General features: G+C 46.1%; 1 protein-coding gene across 1 annotated transcript in view; it reads left to right on the forward strand.

Moving 5' to 3' along the window:
- The window catches only part of Sdk1 (sidekick cell adhesion molecule 1), a 920228-nt gene that overhangs the window by 795495 nt on the left and 111018 nt on the right, over positions 1–13715 (forward strand). The window contains exons 23-25 of the mRNA XM_051205538.1: positions 7040–7149; positions 9675–9825; positions 10725–10962. Coding sequence (XP_051061495.1) covers positions 7040–7149; positions 9675–9825; positions 10725–10962 — 499 coding nt within the window. The remainder of the gene's footprint in view (positions 1–7039; positions 7150–9674; positions 9826–10724; positions 10963–13715) is intronic.

The raw sequence follows: 13715 nt of genomic DNA on the forward strand, positions 1-13715 counted from the left end.
CCAAGCTTGACCTCTAGCCTCATCACATGCACACACACATGTACAAGCACACGTGCATAGTTGTGAACACAGAGAGAGTGGGTGTGGGTGAGTAGAAGAGAGAGATAGAGGAAAATTTAATTGTAAAACAAGAAACAAAGGAAACTACACTACACTATGCAGGAAGAAAAGCAGCCACTAACTAGGAGGAAGAGCTGCACAAACCCTGCCCTTCTCAAACCAGGCAGCCTCCTTGCCAGCTGAGATCAATCAAGGACTAAGGAGAATCCCCTTAACAACTCATTAGCTTGCAAGAGTGCCGGATCTGTTCAGGGAACTGGCCTTTGGGCCTCCCCAAGCCTCTAGTTCCTTCCTGGTTGGGCTGTGCTTTTGCCAGAAGTGCAAACCCCATCTGTCCCTCTGCCTCCAGGCCCTCCAGCGCCCCTCATTTGGGGGGAGCTTCATTTGGCTCAGACACAGGGACACCACTCCACACCGAACCACAGGGTCTGAGTATCTGCGAAGTTGCAAGTTTTCCTGCTGACAGCAGGAGTTCCAGCCAGGCAGGGTGTGTGGGACTGGCAGGTTTCCACAGAGTTCTGCAATGTCTCCCCCTCTGCTGGGCTCTGAACGAAAGGACAGCTGCTTCCTCCCATGCCCTCCTCTCCATCTGTGTGATGCCTCTGGGATAAAGTTAATGACAGTCCTTGGAGTAGCCACTGAAGTCCTGGCGATGTGGGGTGCTGAGCAAACACCAAATTCCCCTAGCAGGGGCATTCAAAGTCTTGTCAATTGATTCCTCCCAAAACTTCCCAGACTCCCAGTTGAACTGAGAGATATTTCTCATGCTCACAACCTGGGTTGTGTAGAAACTCCACTCTGCGGGAGTGGCGGGCTCTGAGACTTGTAGTTGTTAAATGAATGCACATGTCCAAATGGGTCCTGCTTCCTGGCCAGCTGGTGCCAAATGCAGACTAGACATAGTGGCAGGTAAGCCATTGGCCCTCCTGGAGGAGCTTGTCACCTCCTCAGAGGGACTGTGCACTCCTTAATGCAATAAAGGACCTGCCCTGCAGAGTGGCGTTTGAGACTTGGGCATTTCAGCTTCTATAATAAGCATTGTAAAGTGCTGTTTGTTGGCTTTCAGAGAATAAAGAGGAGAAAGCCTTTCTAAATCCTAGCTTCCCCATGGGAGCTTCAATTTGTTTTATCTTTAGAGCTCTGACTCACTCTGTGTCCTGTGTGCTAGTAGTAGCAAGTCACTTACTTCTAGAACACTCTAGTGTGATGGCCTGAAGTTTACTGAGCCAGAGGAGCCAGGCAAGGATTAAAGAATCCTGTTCTCTTCAGAAAAAGATGTAAACCTTCTGTTGTAGGGATATAAGGGTCTTGCCAGGTCCTGGTGGTTTGGGTAAGAATATCTTTGGTGTTCCACACTTTGTGCTGACTTTTAAAAAAATCATTCACATGATTGTTAGCATGTTAAATGAGCAGGGATGAACACCAAGTTTTACACTGGACCCTGGAGAAGTTGAGAGTAAGACCCCATATTATGAGTGGCAATAATAACAGGCAGACAGGACCAGTTTGCTTTGTGCCTCTGGGGAGCATGCTTTCCCATATAAGGGTTGGGTCCTGGAGAGATGATCTATATTACATCTATGCATCTCTGCCATGGAGTCACAGCAATGAGCAACATACAAACCAATGAACATGGCTGTGTTCCAATAAAACTTTATCAACAAAAACAAGAAAAGGGCCAGATTTGTCCTTTGCACTCAATTTTACTGAGTAGCGAGTGGAGCCTTGCTTAATAGGCTGTTTGCTGGCTATCAAACCTTGAAGACATCTGATTTCTTGCATGTTGATTGGCTAGATGCTGTCACATCAGAGAATAAGTAATTTGTGAAGTTGCTAAGTAACAGGTTAGGGTTTGGTTGCTCTTGTAACTAGCTTTCTTTCCAATGTCTTTATCTCCTTTCTGTCTTCTTTATTGTATATATGTATGTTTGTGTTTAGGGGGTGTTTATATGATATGTATTTAAAGCCACAGGCCAACTCTCAACCTTATCTTTTGAGAGAGGGTCTCTCACTGAACCTGAAACAAACAGATTATATTAAGCTGTCTGGACAGCAAGGATCCTCATGTCTCCCCCTCACTAGCACTGGGATTAAAGGCACATTCCTAGCTTCTGGCTCTTTTACATGGGTTCCCAGAGATCAAACTGAGGTCCTCATACATGTGTGGTATATACTGACTGAGCTATCTCTCCAGCCTGGACATTCTTTCTCCCACTGATGCTACAGATTTTTGAGTCATATTTTCCTCCACACCGATTTGACCATCCTGCTGGATCCCTCTTTGATGAGCAAAATGAGTTTTGACACATACTACATTTGTATGAGTTACTTTTGAGCATCTTGACCTGAGCCTGTCAGAGGCAGGTGGAAGGTAGTCTGTAGTGCACAGAATGGGGACATCACATGCCACCTGCCTGGACAGAGATGGAGAGTGTCCATGGATGCTTTTAGAAGAGAGAAACAGAGAACAGGGCCAGCTGTCTATAGAGGCTTCCCAAAGCAATAAAGCAGAGAAGGCTGCTCATGGAGCCTTTGGGAAGAGGGAGGAAGAAAGTAGGGGCAGTTCAAGGAAGCTTCTGGCAGTTACCTACAGAAGTCAGGCAAAGGAGCAGACATCTTTGAACCAGATCAGAGAGCATTGCATGGATGCAGGTGCTTAAGGCCGGGTGGTGCCTTCAGGTAATGACAAACAGTGAATTGGGGGAATATGACAGGCAGAGCCAGAGAGATGATACCCACTGGGCCTGTCAGTCAAGTGTCCCATCTCCAAATCAGAGACCTTCAGAAGGCTGATCTGGCAGGAGGGAAAGGTCAGGGATGTATGGGTCACACCCCAGTCATATTCCATTATCCCAGTTGGCTGACTGGCTTGGAGCCTTTAAGTCCTATATTGAACTCGGCAGAATGGAAGACCAGAAATGAACCAGACATTCCCCCACAGTTGGTATTGTAGACATCAGCTATGAGACAGTAGCAACAGGGGGAGGAGGGGGAAACGACTGTAAAAGGGAAGAACTTTGTCTTCTGCAACACTGTAAATAGGGACCTGTTGTCCTGCCCTGCTGGCTTTGGCCCTTGTAACATGATGCTTGATCTTTGTTAATGGAGTAGCAGACTGATGTGCTCAATGAAAACAGCTCAGTTGAGTTTCCTGTTTCCTGGTTTTCCTGCTTTTCCAGCAGCCAGCCACACCCCATCTTCTCCTCTGAGTAGCAGTCAAAGGTTGCCACTTTTCTTCCAATCCTCTTGGTCATATGAAGGATGGGCCTGAGTCCCAGAGCCACCACCCTGATGCACACAACCCCTGTAGCAGCATGCATGGCCAAGAGCCATCTTATCATGAGAGGCCAGTGCTGGAGTCATCCACAGGGTCAGGGAAGCACCTAGCCCTAGGTAGATGTGCCTGAACCAAGAAGGAAGACAGGCTGAGTCAAACATGTTGGGCATCAAGGCAAAGGGGGGGCCCAGAGGATGCCCAGGACCAGGCTTCATTCTAGAAGGGTTTGCAAAGATGGGGCTGGAGGGCAAAGACAGGCAGAGAAGGGAGCGTTCAATTCCTGCCGGGACTTGGAGCATCAATTAAACTCGATGTACATCCGTTGCCCTCTCAATCAGCCACAGAGGACCTGGGTGGCAAATGGCACAGCAGTGGCCCTGCTCTGCAGAGCCCAGGTGGCAAGAACGGAAGCTAGACTTCCAGAGCCACCAAGGTCTGTGGTGGTTGAGAGCACTCTCCTGTCCAGCCTCGCCGGTGGCCACATCTTCCCCTCCATTGCCCTAGTTCAGCTGTCTTGCTCATTCGCAGGATCCCAGCTGCTCATCAGCCACTCGGACCCCCAGCTCTTTCTCTACCAGATGTTTTTGGACAGCTTCCCACCTTAAATTTTAATACTTATTTTAAAAACTGAGATGCAATTCACAGAACATAAATTCTGGCATGTTAAAGAGGACCTTTCCCAAGGTAGAAGGTTCAGAAATGTATTCCTACCTCTCCCACCCAGTCTCAGCACATGAAACTTATCTCCAAGAAATTCCCTCCTGCTTCCCTCCCACCCCACCCCTGCTTTCCTCCCACTCCACCCCCTTCTCATTAAACACCTGGCTCCCCACCCCACTCATTTCATAAAGGAGATCCTTATGCTATGAGGACTTGGGGACAGGCTTCTACCTAGCACAATGTTTCTGAAGTCTGTCCACATGAAAGCAGTGCCAATTCTAGTAGCCTGTGCCCCTTCATGGAGAAATAATGCTTCTTGTTCATCTGAGGATATGTGCCTCAACTTTACCCTTGGGATGTGGTGTGCAGAGCACTGTGAACTGGTGTGTACTGTGCAGGTTCACACACTTGTATGCAGGTGAGTGAGTACAGGTGTGTGCAGGTATGTACATGTGTGCAGATACATGCAGGTATATATAAGTGTATGCCATGTGTGAATATATATGTATGTATGTATGCAAATACACAAAGGTATGTGTGGGTACAAACTTGTATGCACATGTATAAATTAATGCTTAAGTGTGTGCAAGTACATGCAGGTGTGTGTATAAGTGAATACAGGTCTATATTACCACTGTGTATGTGTGTGGATACATACATACATACATACATACATAAGTACACACAAGTATATGTGGGTATATACATATGTACACACATGTATACAGTCATGTTCAGGTGAATTCAGGTATGTGCAAGTGCATACAGTTGTGTGACGGTATTTACATGTGCACAGATACATACAGGTATATAGATGCTGCTGTGTACCCATATATGGATACATACATACATATATGCATACATACACACACACACACACACAATTACACACAGTTATGTGCAGGTACATACATGCATATAGTCCAATTCAGGTGAATACAGGTGTGTGCAGGTACTTGCCTGTGTGTGCAGGTACACACAGGTTTGTGCCAGGGTGTACACATGTGCAGATGTAGCCAGGTGTTTGCATTAGTGTACACCCTGTGCCTAGATCCTCCTCCAGCTCTGCTGGGTGGAGGAAACTAGAATTGGAGGTTGGATCTGTTTTCTGCAGTGGTTTTCTTGCTTTAGATTGGGCTACCCACATCTCAGGCGGTTTCCATCTGTCTCCAGGAAACAGGATGCTTACTCTTGCTTGCTAGTCCCTCCTTGTCCTTCATCCTTTGCATCATTTCTGCAGCTTACCAAGGTCGCCATGAATTCTAGCCAACGCTCCCCACAGGCTTGGCCACCTGCCAAGTCAGTTTCCTCTATGAACTTAATGAACACAAGGCCTATCTTGTCATTTAAGTCACTTACGGAGGAGTAAATGGCAGAGTAGGACTGATCCTTGCTGAACTGGCTCTGGGCACACCCTCTGTTTGTATATCATGATTCCCAGGGTCACACAGTCACATGAGCTGCAGAAGTCAATGGACTCCTCACAGGAGCCACAGGCTGGAGCACATATCAGTATCCCCTCCGGGTTCTATCCGGAACAGCCCAGGGTGGCATCAACAGGGTATATGGGACTGTGGTTGGACTTGCTGAAGAAGAGCAAGCACCTAGGGTCAGGTTAGAGGTCACAGGAAGTGCTAGTGTACAATTGCTAATGGAGCAAGCCATGACCATGTCATTCCCAAGAGAGGAGGATGCTGGGGACTACTGGGGACAATACCAGGGACTCCCAATAGGCCCTCACAGGCCAACTTGCAAGGGACAAGTGTCTAGCAAGAGTGGTGCTCCTCAGACCAGCTCTGCCCTGGACCAGCTCTGCCCTGAGGTGCATGTGTGTGTGTGTATGTGTGCACGAGTGTGCATATACATGTGTTCACCTGTATGTGTGCACGTGTGTGTGTACACATAAGTGTGCATGTACATGTGTTTGTGTATATGCATGAGTTTGTATGTAGTCATATGTGTGTATGCATATGCTTGTGTTCACCTGAGTGATCATACACATCTGTGTGTACATGTCCCTGTGTTTGTGTGTATGTGTGCATATGTTTACCTATATGTGTATACATCTGAGTGTGTGTATATATGTGGAGAGAGAGGAGAGAAAGACAGACACACAGAGAGAGAGAGACCATAGTCAACCTTAGGTGTCATTTTTCAGGGCACTGTCCATTTTGGTTTGAGGTTTTTTTGGTTTGGTTTTAATTCAGCTTGGCTGACTGGTCAGAGATCCCCAAGAATGGGTCTGTCTCCATCTCCCAAGCTCCAGAATTATAAGCGTGTCCCACCATGCCTGGCTTAAAAATATATTATGTGTGTATGATATGTTGCAGGTGATTGTGAGCTGATGTGGGTTCTGGGAACTCACCTTGGAACCTCTGTGAGAGCAGTGTGTGCTCTTAACCTCTGAGTCATCTCCCCAGACCCCATGCCTGCTTCTGGGGATCAAATCTCAAGTCCTCATGCTTATGCAATGGGCACTTTATGGTTGAGCCATCTTGCCAGCTACCAGGGTACTTTGTCAGAAGGGACAAGGCCTGCATGCTCTGCTGTCAAGCAAGAGGCTTCCTTATGCTGGGCCCAGTGGAGTCTCTGTGGTGCATGATTGGGGAGGAAAAGGCCATGCGGTGTCACGGGCCAGTTCTGGACCCTGGTGAGGAGGACTTCATCACAGCACACTTTGGAGTCCTGCCTGAATCTTCCTCTCTCAGCTTCTCTTACTTGTCAAATGAGAAAAGGACAAGGCAGCGGGGATGGTCCTCTCCATCATCACCCAGAATCTGAGACACAGGGCTGGCCCTCTAGAGGCCACATTCTTGACTGAGTTTTGAACTAGAACCTTCCCAGATGTCATGTGCATTGAGAAAACACAGGAGCCAGGATCTCCATGGCAGGAGGGGTGTGTGTGCAGGAACCAGTAGCTCCCAGGCATGACATACCTGGTGGCTACGCTCAGCCCAGCATACCCAGGCAGATGCATAAAGAATACCAAGCAGCCTTGGTCACCATGGTGAGCCCAGTCCATCTCAGGATCCCTTTCCACAGGTCGGCGCCATTGGAGATGAGGAGGAATGGGTCACCCTCTATGAGGAAGAGAACGAGCCTGATGCCCAGATGCTGGAGATTCCAAACCTCACACCCTACACACACTACAGGTGAGAACCACGGATGGGAAGTGGCTGCAGCTGGACGTGTTTGTAGTAAGAGAAATTATATCATGGAAAATAGAGTGCTCTAAGCAGAGGGAAGATTGAGCCAGTGAGTGCTTGCTGTACAACCATGAGGAACTGACTTTGCATTCCTAGGAGCCCATTAACCCTGCCTGGGGACTATGGCACATGCCTATAATCCCAGAACCGGGTGCTTTCTAGCCAGCCAGTCTAGCTGATTTACCTAGATCCAGAGAGACCCTGTCTCAAAACGTAAGTTGAAGAATGAATGACACCCTATATCAACCTCTGAATTTTACATGTGCACTCATGTAAGTGCAGCAGAACACACACACACACACACACACACACACACACACACACACACACACACCATGCACAGGAAATTCTATAAGTAGCAATAGCAGATCATATATAAAAGCCTTAAGCAAGGTACACAGTTTGAGTATCATTCCGAGGCAGTGCATGATTGAATGTTAACCTGGCCATGTGTTTCCACCAAAGCACACTGTAGAAAGGACTCACTATTGCAGTCATGAAATAGCCAGGAACTGCAGGCCATAGTCTTAACAAAGCAGATGTCCCAGACGCCCCCTTCTGCTCCCCTCTTCCATGACCCTGGAGTTGCTCTTCTCACTAATCAAGCACTTAACATGGCATTTAACCTCTTGCTTCTAGATCCTGCCACTTACCCTGGCAGTAAATCCCCAGCCTTCACAAAGGGTAGTGCGATCATAAGCTGTTAGCAATGCTATCGGTTCCCGTAACATCAGTGCAAGAGATGAAATTTCCAGTTATCACCAGATTTTGAGTTTGATAATGCCATTGTTCTGCCAGGATGGATACATTCTGTGTAATCGGGGGGATGAGGGAGTAAGAATGAATAATTCAAAGAGTGAAAGGTGAAATTACATCTTCATGAAAAGCATTTATTTGGTATAATACCAAAGTTAGAATTTTTTTAAAGCCTAATGAGAGAGATGTTTTTGAGTCTATTCATTTGAACACTCATCCGAAGATCATAGTAGATGAGTCAAGACACAACATACACAATCCTTAAGAGAAAAACATGTAGCTTCGATGAGCTGCTAGGATTCAAGATCTGACATGTGAAATTACATGCAGCTATGTAACTATCCCAAAGATCAGAAAAAGTAATAAGAAAACAATGCCCCTGTATTAAATACACATTAATTTAGGAGACTTCTGAAACAAGCATTATGCGTCCTTGCTTAGGGTTTTTGTTATATGTAAATTCAGTTTAGAAAATTATAGAGAAAGAAAACACAACCAGGTATGGTGGTACAGACCCGTTATACCAGCTACTGAGGAGACTAAAGCAGGAGGATTACAAATTCAAGGTCTTCCTGGGGTACAGAGTGGATTCAAGTTCAGGCCAGGGAATATATCAAAGTCTCTGTCTGTCTCAAAAGTTAAAAGAGAACTGGAAGCATGACTCAATAGTAGGGCACCTGCCTAGAATCCCCCAGTGAGGGGCTGGGGTGTGGCTCAGAGGTAGAGCACCTGCCTAGAATCCCCCAGTGAGGGCCCCGGAGCGGCGGGGTGTGGCTCAGAGGTAGAGCACCTGCCTAGAATCCCCCAGTGAGGGGCTGGGGTGTGGCTCAGAGAGGTAGAACACTTTTGCTTAGCATACTTATGGCCCTTACTTTATAAGGAAGTAGAGATAATTCTGATTGACTGAAGGCCTCACATGCCTCACTCATTGTGCTACATGCCAGAATAGACACAGATTATGACAATGTCCTTGACCATTCAAAACACTGGACTTTCAAAACTGTGTTTGTTGGCAACATTGTGACATTAAACTTTGTTGAAGACGTTAATCCTCTAACGTTACCCTGAATTTGAGTCAGCCAATGGCAACTGACCATTTAAATTTCTACCCATCGGTTCCATCAAATCTGCTTCAACTGGTAACTAAGTCATACTGAGTCATATGAGTCCACTCTCTGTGGGCTTTTAAAGAAAAGGACTTCTTGTTTTCCTATTACTGTCTTAAAATACCCCCAAGAAAGGCAGCATAAGGAAGGAAGGGTTTGTTCTGACCCACAATTCAAGGGTACAGGCTGTGGTAGTGCAGAAGCTAATCCAGCAGGAGAGTAAGGCAGCTGGTCACATGGCATCCAACAGCAGGAAGCAGAAGGCAGTGACTACAATGTGTGCTACTCTGTTTCTCCACTTACACAGTTAGTGCCCCAGTCAGGGGTCAGTGTCACCCACAATGTGCAGATCTTCCTACTTCAATGAAGCTACTCCAGATATCCTGCAGGCATGCCCAGAGGCCTGACATCCAGATGATTCTGGATTCTGTCAAGTTGACACTTAACACCACCTATCACAGAGGCCATAGACAGCATTTGCATTCTTTCCCAACACATGGATAGGTGTCTGTGAGTGATGATCTCTGTAGGGAAGACCCAAGGACACCTTGTTCCATTCTGCTGCCTTTTGCTTGGATATAAAACACTGGTTCATGGTTTTATCTCCAGGTTTCGAATGAGGCAAGTGAACATCGTGGGTCCCAGCCCCTTCAGCCAGTCATCCCGGGTCATCCAGACCCTGCAGGCCCCACCTGATGTGGCTCCAACCAGCATCACTGTCCGAACAGCCAGTGAGACCAGCCTGCGGCTACGCTGGGTGGTGAGTTGGAGACCATGGAGTAGAAGCTGCTGGCTGTGCCTTCCTGGCTTGTCCAGGAAAATCAGAGTTTAGCTGTACCACACTCAGACTGTTTCTCTCATCAAAGCCAATCTAATTGTTAGACCACAAGGTATTACATTGCACGATTAGTGTAAGATCACAGAGCAGCCTGGATTTCTTATGAATTGGTAACATTGCTTGCTCTTCTTGGAACTCAGGGTGCTCTTTTGGGAAAGAGCAAGGAGAGTGCTAAGTGTAGGATCTGTAAGTTCTTAAGCTTGGTCAACATAGAACTAATACTCCATATTCGTAAGAGAGCCAGTCCAGTGTTTAATCACCACATTTCTCCCTCAAAATTAAACCAAGCTATATTAAAGGAAATTATTTCCGGCAAAAGTCACTAAAAGAATTTTGTTTTTAGGGAAGGTAGACCAGAAAGCTGCAGGGATGAAGCCAGGAGATGCCTTAGTATGTGAAGTGACTGTCGCAAATGTATGAGGACCTGAATTCAGACCCCCAGCACCCATGTAAAAAGCCAGACATTAGGGTGCTCACCCATTATCCTAGCACTGAGGAGTGGAGACAGGAGAATTCCCTAGAGCTTGTAGGCCAGCTAGTCTTACCAAGTCAGTGAGCTCCAGGTCCAATGAGAGACCTTCTATCAAAAAATACAATAAATAGTGGTAGAGAAAGATGCCCAAATCAACCTCTGGCCTCTACTAACGCATGAATATGAACATGTATACATGTTTGTGTATGCATGCACACCTTCTAAAAAATTCCAGAGAAATTGACCTAAGAAAATGGAGTTGGCCCTATAGGATGGGTTTATTCTTGAAGACCATCAAAAGTGACAGTTGCAAGGTATCCACTCATGTTAGCCTGTCATTCATTGCCAGCCTCTGCCTGATTCCCAGTACAATGGGAACCCTGAGTCTGTGGGCTATCGGGTAAAGTACTGGCGTTCAGACCAACCATCCTCAGCACTGGCCCAAGTTGTCAATGACCGGCTGGAGAGGGAGCTGACCATCGAGGAGCTGGAGGAGTGGACAGAGTATGAACTGCGGATGCAGGCCTTCAACGCCATTGGGGCTGGACCCTGGAGTGAGCTGGTGCGGGGTCGCACACGGGAGTCAGGTGAGAGGGAGGTAATGAAGTTACAAAGACAAGGCTGTTTCTTGTAGAGATGAGTTTGGTGGCCCTGCATTTCCACATCTCTGGATAATAGACTCTCTCTGTGTCTCACTTGTATCTGAAATGGTACATTCCTAACCCCAGTTTAGACAGGCTTTGTCAGACTTGGTGTTTTGTTTGTTTCCTACTGCTGTTATAAAAACAGGCTGATAGAAGCCATCTTAATTACCTAATCAAGTTAACCCAGTCTCTTGTAGACATGACTAGAGACCAACCTACTCCAGACAGTATTTCAGAGGTGTGGCCAGGCTCTTGACTCTTAGATGCTTCTAGAGCCTATCAAGTTGACAACGTATATTAATCATCACCTACTCACAGCCATTCCTTTGGATTTTAACAGGTTCCAGGATTATTTTATGATATTTTTAAGTTAATAATGATGTTCATTACCAGTGATAAAATGCAAGAAGCACAAATTTCCTTAAATATATCAGACATCAGGCCCTGTTCTTTGTGAATGAATGTAAACAGTATGCGGTAAGAAGTGGACTTCTGAGGTGGGGTTCTTGTTTGTTGGTGGCTATTCATTCAAGGACCCAGGCTCTGGTATGCCATGGGATCAGTTACAGTGCTAGAATACACCCACTATGCCATGCTCAATTTGTGCATGGAGGCAAGACCCAGATCCTGGCAGAGCTACATCCCACCCAGTCTCAAGGAACACTCAGACTGCAGAGCATATGTATAGGAACCCAGTAACCCCAGTCAGTATACATGAAGAGTGGCCATTGTGGTGACCAGCATGCCTCTGTGGGGACCAAGATTTAGAGAGGGGTTTGCAGTGACCAGTCAGGGCTCTCTTCCAACTGTAACTTTTATTATATCAGCAAGAAAAGATGCAGACACACTTGGCTGCAACCTCTTTCATCTTCTTCAGCTGAGTCTTTGTGACAAGGAGAGGGACCTGGAGATGTGTTTAAAGGATAGTTTTAAAACCAGAAATAGGCAGACCAATAAAATATTTCTTTGAAGAAACAAAACTTTGGATAGAAACTAGAAAGCTGTGGATAAAAAGTAGTTTTGGAAGTTTTAAATTTATCATTGGACACAAAAGAAAAACAGCAAAAATCTCCCATAGCAGCAAGAGCTGGGCTGGAGTACCTGCTCTGGATCTTCCCTGGTTTTTCTTGTTCATGTGTGTGCATGTCTGTGTGCATAGGTGCTGGTATACATGTGTGTGAACATGGTGGAGGCCAGAGGTCAGCTCCTTAGAGACAAGGTCTCTCATTGACATGGAGCTCTCTGATTACACCGGACTGGCTGGCCAGTGAACACTGAGGATCTTTCTGTCCTAGCAATCCCCTGTCTTGTTTTGTTGTTTTTGTTGTTGTTTCCTTGTGTGTACAGGCGTTTTGCCTGCATGTATGTCTTATGTACCTGGTACCTACCTAGTGCAGAAAAGGGCATCAGTTCCCATGGAACTGCAGTTATAGGTGATTGTAAACTGCTATCTTGGTGCTAGGAACTGAACCTGAGTCCTCTGGTAGAGCAGCCAGTGCTCTTAACTGCTGAGTCATCTCTCCAGCCCCGCTGCTTTAAAAACAAAACATGAGTACTGAGAATCATACTCATGTCCTCAGTGGAAGACAAACACTTATTTTACTGACTGAAATCATTGCCTCAGCTCTTCACTAGTCTTTTTCAGGACCTGGCCCTCACTGCCCATGCAGGGACAGGAGGGCCAGCTTGAAATCCATGGATGCTGGTGAAGGGGGGGACCCAAAGTCCTGTGTGGAGACAGTGGAAATAGGGGACCAACAGTACCTGCCACAGAGATCCACCTGTGTCTGCCTAGGCTATATTAGAAACAGATGACCCTACAGTCTGTGCCTGTGTCAGGTATGGGTTCTGATATGCACTATATGTGTGGTCTGGATGCTCCCAGAAGGGAAATTAATGTACAAAGGTGATTGCAGAACCCCAAATCACAAACAACAACAACAACAACAAAGTAGGCAAATCAGGCTTCATCAAAAGAAAATATCTCCAAGTGCTGTGTCTAACAAAGGGTTGGGATATAAATAATCAAGACCTCTTACTTAACAGTGAAAAGGCAAATGGTCCTATTTAGAACAGAGCAAATGCCTGAACAGAGAGTTCTCCAGAGATGGAGACAAATGGCTAATATGCACATGAGAAGGGGTTCAACACCATTAACCAGGAAGAAAATGCAAATCCAAGTCATAAGGAGATGTCACTTCATAAGAAGGTCAAAATAAAAAAGATGGCATAGCAAATGTTTGCAAAACCAAAAATCGCCACCTAATCTAGCTAATCCTCACAGGCATGGACACAGGCTAATCTAAACAAGACAGTTCTTCACAAGTGTGCCCAGATTCCTCATGGGTGATTCTAGATGTCAAGTTTACAATCAATATTAGTTGTCACAGCACCCAAGAGCACTGAACACCTATGTCTACCAGAACATGTCCATGAATGTTCATAGCAAAAAGTAGCAAGATCCCACTTGTCCATCAATGATGAAGGGATAGAGGAAAAGTTTGTATGTCTATACAGAGGGGTTGGGGGAATCAACTATAAAAGGAGTGGGATTCTTATGCTTGCAGTAATGTGGGTGCACCTTGAAAAAAAGAATTAAGTGAAAGAAATCAGATGCAAAATGCCACATGGTATATGGTCTCATGACTTGAAATGCCCAATGCAAAGGAATCTATAGACCCAGCTATGTTGGGTCT

The sequence above is a fragment of the Phodopus roborovskii genome, unplaced genomic scaffold, assembly GCF_943737965.1.
Source record: "Phodopus roborovskii unplaced genomic scaffold, PHOROB, whole genome shotgun sequence".
NCBI lineage: Eukaryota > Metazoa > Chordata > Mammalia > Rodentia > Cricetidae > Phodopus > Phodopus roborovskii.